Source organism: Nanorana parkeri, unplaced genomic scaffold, assembly GCF_000935625.1.
Source record: "Nanorana parkeri isolate BGI_ZX_2015 unplaced genomic scaffold, ASM93562v1 scaffold2508, whole genome shotgun sequence".
Classification (NCBI taxonomy): domain Eukaryota; kingdom Metazoa; phylum Chordata; class Amphibia; order Anura; family Dicroglossidae; genus Nanorana; species Nanorana parkeri.
Window position 1 is genome coordinate 24,762 of NW_017308776.1, and position 7,720 is coordinate 32,481.

General features: G+C 50.9%; 1 protein-coding gene across 2 annotated transcripts in view; it reads left to right on the forward strand.

The window, feature by feature from the left end:
- Positions 1 to 5,262, forward strand: part of LOC108801816 (selenoprotein Pb-like) — a 6,018-nt gene extending 756 nt beyond the window's left edge. Inside the window, exons 2-4 of one of the 2 annotated variants that reach the window (XM_018573729.1) lie at positions 125 to 337; positions 2,449 to 2,590; positions 4,955 to 5,262. In XM_018573729.1, the coding sequence (XP_018429231.1) occupies positions 125 to 337; positions 2,449 to 2,590; positions 4,955 to 5,230 (631 nt within the window). In that variant the 3' untranslated portion in view covers positions 5,231 to 5,262. The remainder of the gene's footprint in view (positions 1 to 124; positions 338 to 2,448; positions 2,591 to 4,954) is intronic. The other variant, XM_018573730.1, reaches the window with a different exon arrangement.
- The last annotated feature ends 2,458 nt before the right edge of the window (positions 5,263 to 7,720 follow it).

The window sequence follows — 7,720 nt, forward strand, 5'->3', positions numbered from 1 at the left end:
GGACTCTCCTCCACTGAACCCCACTCATTTAATTTTGATATCATCTTCCCCATGATGAGTTTATACGAACATTGATGTCATAAGGAGAGTGGAGTGAGTGTAACAATGTGAATGTCTCTTTCAGTATGGGCCCGCTGCGTGACAAGCTGACCAATCAGGGACTGACCAACATCAGCTACATCATTGTGAATGACCAGAGCTCCCTCTCCAGGATTCTGTTCCCGAAGCTGGTGACACAAGCGCCCCCAGGGGTCCCCGTGTACCAGCAGCTGCCCGAGCAGGAAGATGTGTGGGAGGTTCTGGATGGAAGCAAGGACGACTTTCTCATCTATGACAGGTAAATGGTGAATGCAAGACACGCAGAGCCACGGCGCACGCAGAGCCACGGTGCACACACGGAGTCATGGCTCACACAGAGCCACAGTATACACGGAACTACGGAACACACGGTGCACACAGTACACACAGAGCCAGAGTACACACGGAGCCACGGCGCACACAGTACACACGGAACCACAGTACACACGGAGCCACAGAGCACACAGAGCCACAGTGCCCACAGAGCCACGGTACACACAGAGCCGCAGCACACACAGAGCCACGGCGCACACAAGGAGCCACAGTGCACACAGAGAGTCACAGTACACACAGAGCCACGGTGCACACATAGCCACGCCGCACACAGAGCCACGTACATACAGAGCCACAGCGCACACAGAGAGTCACAGTACACACGGAGCCACAGCGCACACAGAGAGCCACAGTACACACAGAGCCACGGCCCACACAGAGCCACGGTACATACAGAGCCACGGCGCACACAAGGAGCCACAGTGCACACAGAGAGTCACAGTACACACGGAGCCACAGCGCACACAGAGAGTCACAGTACACACAGAGCCACGGTGCACACATAGCCACGCCGGACACAGAGCCACGGTACATACAGAGCCACAGCGCACTTTGAGAGTCACAGTACACACGGAGCCACAGCGCACACAGAGAGCCACAGTACACACAGAGAGTCACAGTACACACGGAGCCACGGCGCACACAGAGAGCCACAGTACACACAGAGCCACGGCGCACACAGAGCCACGGTACATACAGAGCCACGGCGCACACAAGGAGCCACAGTGCACACAGAGAGTCACAGTACACACAGAGCCACGGTGCACACAGAGAGTCACAGTACACACAGAGCCACGGTGCACACAGAGAGTCACAGTACACACGGAGCCACAGAGCACACACAGAGTCACAGTACACAGCTACAGCAGAGAACCAGCCACAGCATACTTGTGGCCCTCGGAATGCAGGTTGGTCTTCCGGGCCCTAGATTGTATGACCCATGCATTTTTTTTAGCCTGCAAGTACATAACTTTATATCAACATGAAACCTCCTTTGACATGAAGTTGCCCAATCACACGGAGCATGCGGGTCAGAGACATCTTCTATGGACTTTATACCTTTACGTAGCTTTGCGTCAGACGGCAAAAACAAGCAAACAAGTAATTGGCTCCGAGCCGGCGGCACGTCCACGAGAAGAGACCCGACTCTTCATGTTAAGCCGTTGCCCCTTCATTCAACTCGCCCCTCAGGGGGTAATAACAGATTACATTAATTGGAGGGTAAAATGCACCAAATTAGATATTTCTATTAAACCTTTAAAGCAGGGGCAGCCAAACTCCAAACCCTCCAGCTGTGGGTGAAACTACAAATCCCATGATGCATCTCTCTCTGGGAGTCATGTCTGTGGCTGTGAGAATCTTGCAATGCCTCATGGGATTTGTAGTTCCACCACATCTGGAGGGCCGGAGTTTGGCTACCCCTGATTTAAAGGCTCAATCCACCCCTCACCGACTTCCCCCCTCACTCCACCCCCACCAACTCCACCCCCTCACTCCACCCCTGAAATGAACCATCTCTCTCATCTCCTGGAGACTTCATCCATGACATTTCTGGACAATTTGGGGAACATGGGCAGAGAGCTGTCACCCTATAACAGCAGCCCGTGGCTCTGTGTGCGCCGTGTGTACTGTGGCTCTGTGTGCATACCGTGGCTCTGTGTGCATACGGTGGCTCTGTGTGCGCCGTGGCTCTGCGTGCGCCGTGGCTCTGTGTGCGCCGTGGCTATGCGTGCGTGTGGCTCTGTGTGTTCCGTGGTGCTGTCAGCAGGTGCCTGAACAAGGGCCTTCGTGGGAGGATCACCAGAGATGCTGATTTTCCTTCTTAATTGACATGAACATGCTAAAGCGGGGGTAGGGAACCTTGGCTGTTGTGGAACTACAAGTCCCATGAGGCATTGCTTAACAGCCACAGACTTGACCCCCAGGGGGATGATGGGAGTTGTGGTTCAACCACAGCTGGAGTGCCGAGGCTGAGCTGAGCTTCTATGAGATTTTACTGATTGGGATCAACTTTAATTCTCATCATTTCCTTCCCAGATGTGGACGCCTCACCTTTCATATCCGGCTGCCTTACAGCTACCTCCACTTCCCCTTCGTAGAGGCGGCCATTAACACCACTTACTATGAAGACTCTTGCCAGAACTGCAGCTTCTACGCCAATGTCACCTGGACCGCCAAGGTAACTGCTAACGCGCAACATCCGGCTGTAGCAATGACTCCCTAAGAAGCTGCTGGAATGCTGGGTTCTCCTGCCCTTCCCCCTGGGGGGGGGAGGAGGGGAGCTGAGGACTTCATTGAGGAAGGAATAAGGGAAGTGCTGATTATGCAGGTTCAGCCTTGACAGGGTTAACCCATTAGACACCACAGACATGATGTTACAACAAAGTCCATGACGCGCATTCCCCTCTGTCGCCTGTGAATGGCCCAATACCCAAATGCACTGGGTGGGTGAGAGGGGACACGGCCCTGCTGAGAACAATGAAACCACCACAGTAATAAAAGAGAAATGCAATGAACTGTGCGGCCCATCTACTATTCTTAGGCCCTATCTAAGCACCGGCCAGTGGGGTAGCATACATAAAGTCTGCCGGCGGTGGGGCCCTTCGATTCTACATTGGAGTATTCAACCTCCAGGCGAGCATACGTGTAATACAGAAGTAAAGGAAACCCCATACTGTGTCCCAAGGATCCGAGGGGTGATGAAGGCAGTTGTAAAACAGGCTGTTCTATCCCCTAGACACCTCTGTATTCCTAACAGGGTGGAGGTAACCCACAATGCCCTGGGTGCCCGGGGAGAGGGGCCCCACAACCTTTGGAGCCCGGGTGGAGGTGGCCCACAATGCCCTGGGTGCCCGTGGAGAGGGGCCCCACAACCTTTGGAGCCCGGGTGGAGGGGGCCCACAATGCCCTGGGTGCCCGGGGAGAGGGGGCCCACAAGTCCCTGAGCCTCCACTCTCAAGCCTGTGCCTGTATCTTCTTCTCCCCACGTGTTCCTCTTTCTCTCTTCTTGCTCACATCACGGACCGCTCTCCCCGTCCCGGCCGCTCTGTTGCTGCTCCCGGTTTCCTCTTGCACAGCCACACGTCAGTGTGGTACTGATTGCGTGTCTGTGGACATGTATCTGCCGTGTCAGTGTAGTGCTGATTGTGTGTCTGTGGACATGTATGTGCCGTGTCAGGGTAGTTCTGATTGTGTGTCTGTGGACATGTATGTGCCGTGTCAGGGTAGTTCTGATTGTGTGTCTGTGGACATGTATGTGCCGTGTCAGGGTAGTTCTGATTGTGTGTCTGTGGACATGTATGTGCCGTGTCAGGGTAGTTCTGATTGTGTGTCTGTGGACATGTATGTGCCGTGTCAGGGTAGTTCTGATTGTGTGTCTGTGGACATGTATGTGCCGTGTCAGGGTAGTTCTGATTGTGTGTCTGTGGACATGTATGTGCCGTGTCAGGGTAGTTCTGATTGTGTGTCTGTGGACATGTATGTGCCGTGTCAGGGTAGTTCTGATTGTGTGTCTGTGGACATGTATGTGCCGTGTCAGGGTAGTTCTGATTGTGTGTCTGTGGACATGTATGTGCCGTGTCAGGGTAGTTCTGATTGTGTGTCTGTGGACATGTATGTGCCGTGTCAGGGTAGTTCTGATTGTGTGTCTGTGGACATGTATGTGCCGTGTCAGGGTAGTTCTGATTGTGTGTCTGTGGACATGTATGTGCCGTGTCAGGGTAGTTCTGATTGTGTGTCTGTGGACATGTATGTGCCGTGTCAGGGTAGTTCTGATTGTGTGTCTGTGGACATGTATGTGCCGTGTCAGGGTAGTTCTGATTGTGTGTCTGTGGACATGTATGTGCCGTGTCAGGGTAGTTCTGATTGTGTGTCTGTGGACATGTATGTGCCGTGTCAGGGTAGTTCTGATTGTGTGTCTGTGGACATGTATGTGCCGTGTCAGGGTAGTTCTGATTGTGTGTCTGTGGACATGTATGTGCCGTGTCAGGGTAGTTCTGATTGTGTGTCTGTGGACATGTATGTGCCGTGTCAGGGTAGTTCTGATTGTGTGTCTGTGGACATGTATGTGCCGTGTCAGGGTAGTTCTGATTGTGTGTCTGTGGACATGTATGTGCCGTGTCAGGGTAGTTCTGATTGTGTGTCTGTGGACATGTATGTGCCGTGTCAGGGTAGTTCTGATTGTGTGTCTGTGGACATGTATGTGCCGTGTCAGGGTAGTTCTGATTGTGTGTCTGTGGACATGTATGTGCCGTGTCAGGGTAGTTCTGATTGTGTGTCTGTGGACATGTATGTGCCGTGTCAGGGTAGTTCTGATTGTGTGTCTGTGGACATGTATGTGCCGTGTCAGGGTAGTTCTGATTGTGTGTCTGTGGACATGTATGTGCCGTGTCAGGGTAGTTCTGATTGTGTGTCTGTGGACATGTATGTGCCGTGTCAGTGTAGTGCTGATTGTGTGTCTGTGGACATGTATGTGCCGTGTCAGTGAAGTACTGATTGCGTGTTTGCATCATGTGACGTGTCCTGTGTCTCTTGTCTCCCCCAGCAGAATGACGTTTCCTCTAAGGATCCCATGACGGGGAAGATGGAAAAGCCAGAAAAGGATAAACCAATCGGCAACAAAGGTGATAAATCTGGTGAGCACCACGGGCACAGCGAGGGCCCCGGGACAGGGGGACACAGGCCCCACCATCCGTCCAATCATGAAGAAGTAACCGACAACAATGCACATCGCCCAATCACATCCAAAGGAAACACGGATGAAAAGTCTAATCGACCAATCCACAATCACGGACCACAATCCTTTGCGGCTCATATTTAACCACTTCAGCTCTGGCGACTCGTACAAGTCCGCTATGGGAGTGCTGAATCTGCGACAACTGTCACGGCAAAGTAATACATACACTGTGTATGTTTTTGGGACACACACATCTTTCCTTTGGTCTGATTGTCTTACAACAATAATTGTATTTTTTATGCGACAAATAGACCTAAAAAAACATAAAAAGTCACTTTCTTTCTATCCTTATGATGGATATAAAGTGTAATATATATATTTCAATCATTTGTCACTTTTATGACAATAAAATTATGATTCCAATACAAAGAATTACAAACTTGCTGACAGATTAAATAAAAGTGTTTTTATTTTCAATTTGTACATATCTGTACTGTAATTAACACGCAGCGCTCCGTCCATGACGGGTTACACGGCGGGGAGGATTTCTCTTCTGTGTAACCTGATAGAAGCCGTTCTGAATGGGGAAAAAGCTTCAGACATGAAGATGACAGCTTTTTCCTCCATAATTCTAGGTGAGGCTCGGCCCCCCCCCCCTGCCTCCCCTGACCGCACGTCCCTCCTTTAGTCTGGTTGAGTGAGGCACTGGGGATGAAGCTTTAGTATGGTTGAGTGAGGCACTGGGGATGAAGCTTTAGTATGGTTGAGTGAGGCACTGGGGATGAAGCTTTAGTATGGTTGAGTGAGGCACTGGGGATGAAGCTTTAGTATGGTTGAGTGAGGCACTGGGGATGAAGCTTTAGTATGGTTGAGTGAGGCACTGGGGATGAAGCTTTAGTATGGTTGAGTGAGGCACTGGGGATGAAGCTTTAGTATGGTTGAGTGAGGCACTGGGGATGAAGCTTTAGTATGGTTGAGTGAGGCACTGGGGATGAAGCTTTAGTATGGTTGAGTGAGGCACTGGGGATGAAGCTTTAGTATGGTTGAGTGAGGCACTGGGGATGAAGCTTTAGTATGGTTGAGTGAGGCACTGGGGATGAAGCTTTAGTATGGTTGAGTGAGGCACTGGGGATGAAGCTTTAGTATGGTTGAGTGAGGCACTGGGGATGAAGCTTTAGTATGGTTGAGTGAGGCACTGGGGATGAAGCTTTAGTATGGTTGAGTGAGGCACTGGGGATGAAGCTTTAGTATGGTTGAGTGAGGCACTGGGGATGAAGCTTTAGTATGGTTGAGTGAGGCACTGGGGATGAAGCTTTAGTATGGTTGAGTGAGGCACTGGGGATGAAGCTTTAGTATGGTTGAGTGAGGCACTGGGGATGAAGCTTTAGTATGGTTGAGTGAGGCACTGGGGATGAAGCTTTAGTATGGTTGAGTGAGGCACTGGGGATGAAGCTTTAGTATGGTTGAGTGAGGCACTGGGGATGAAGCTTTAGTATGGTTGAGTGAGGCACTGGGGATGAAGCTTTAGTATGGTTGAGTGAGGCACTGGGGATGAAGCTTTAGTATGGTTGAGTGAGGCACTGGGGATGAAGCTTTAGTATGGTTGAGTGAGGCACTGGGGATGAAGCTTTAGTATGGTTGAGTGAGGCACTGGGGATGAAGCTTTAGTATGGTTGAGTGAGGCACTGGGGATGAAGCTTTAGTATGGTTGAGTGAGGCACTGGGGATGAAGCTTTAGTATGGTTGAGTGAGGCACTGGGGATGAAGCTTTAGTATGGTTGAGTGAGGCACTGGGGATGAAGCTTTAGTATGGTTGAGTGAGGCACTGGGGATGAAGCTTTAGTATGGTTGAGTGAGGCACTGGGGATGAAGCTTTAGTATGGTTGAGTGAGGCACTGGGGATGAAGCTTTAGTATGGTTGAGTGAGGCACTGGGGATGAAGCTTTAGTATGGTTGAGTGAGGCACTGGGGATGAAGCTTTAGTATGGTTGAGTGAGGCACTGGGGATGAAGCTTTAGTATGGTTGAGTGAGGCACTGGGGATGAAGCTTTAGTATGGTTGAGTGAGGCACTGGGGATGAAGCTTTAGTATGGTTGAGTGAGGCACTGGGGATGAAGCTTTAGTATGGTTGAGTGAGGCACTGGGGATGAAGCTTTAGTATGGTTGAGTGAGGCACTGGGGATGAAGCTTTAGTATGGTTGAGTGAGGCACTGGGGATGAAGCTTTAGTATGGTTGAGTGAGGCACTGGGGATGAAGCTTTAGTATGGTTGAGTGAGGCACTGGGGATGAAGCTTTAGTATGGTTGAGTGAGGCACTGGGGATGAAGCTTTAGTATGGTTGAGTGAGGCACTGGGGATGAAGCTTTAGTATGGTTGAGTGAGGCACTGGGGATGAAGCTTTAGTATGGTTGAGTGAGGCACTGGGGATGAAGCTTTAGTATGGTTGAGTGAGGCACTGGGGATGAAGCTTTAGTATGGTTGAGTGAGGCACTGGGGATGTAGCTTTAGTCTGGTTGAGTGAGGCACTGGGGATGAAGCTTTAGTATGGTTGAGTGAGGCACTGGGGATGTAGCTTTAGTCTGGTTGAGTGAGGCACTGGGGATGTAGCTTTAGTCTGGTTGAGTGAGGCACTGG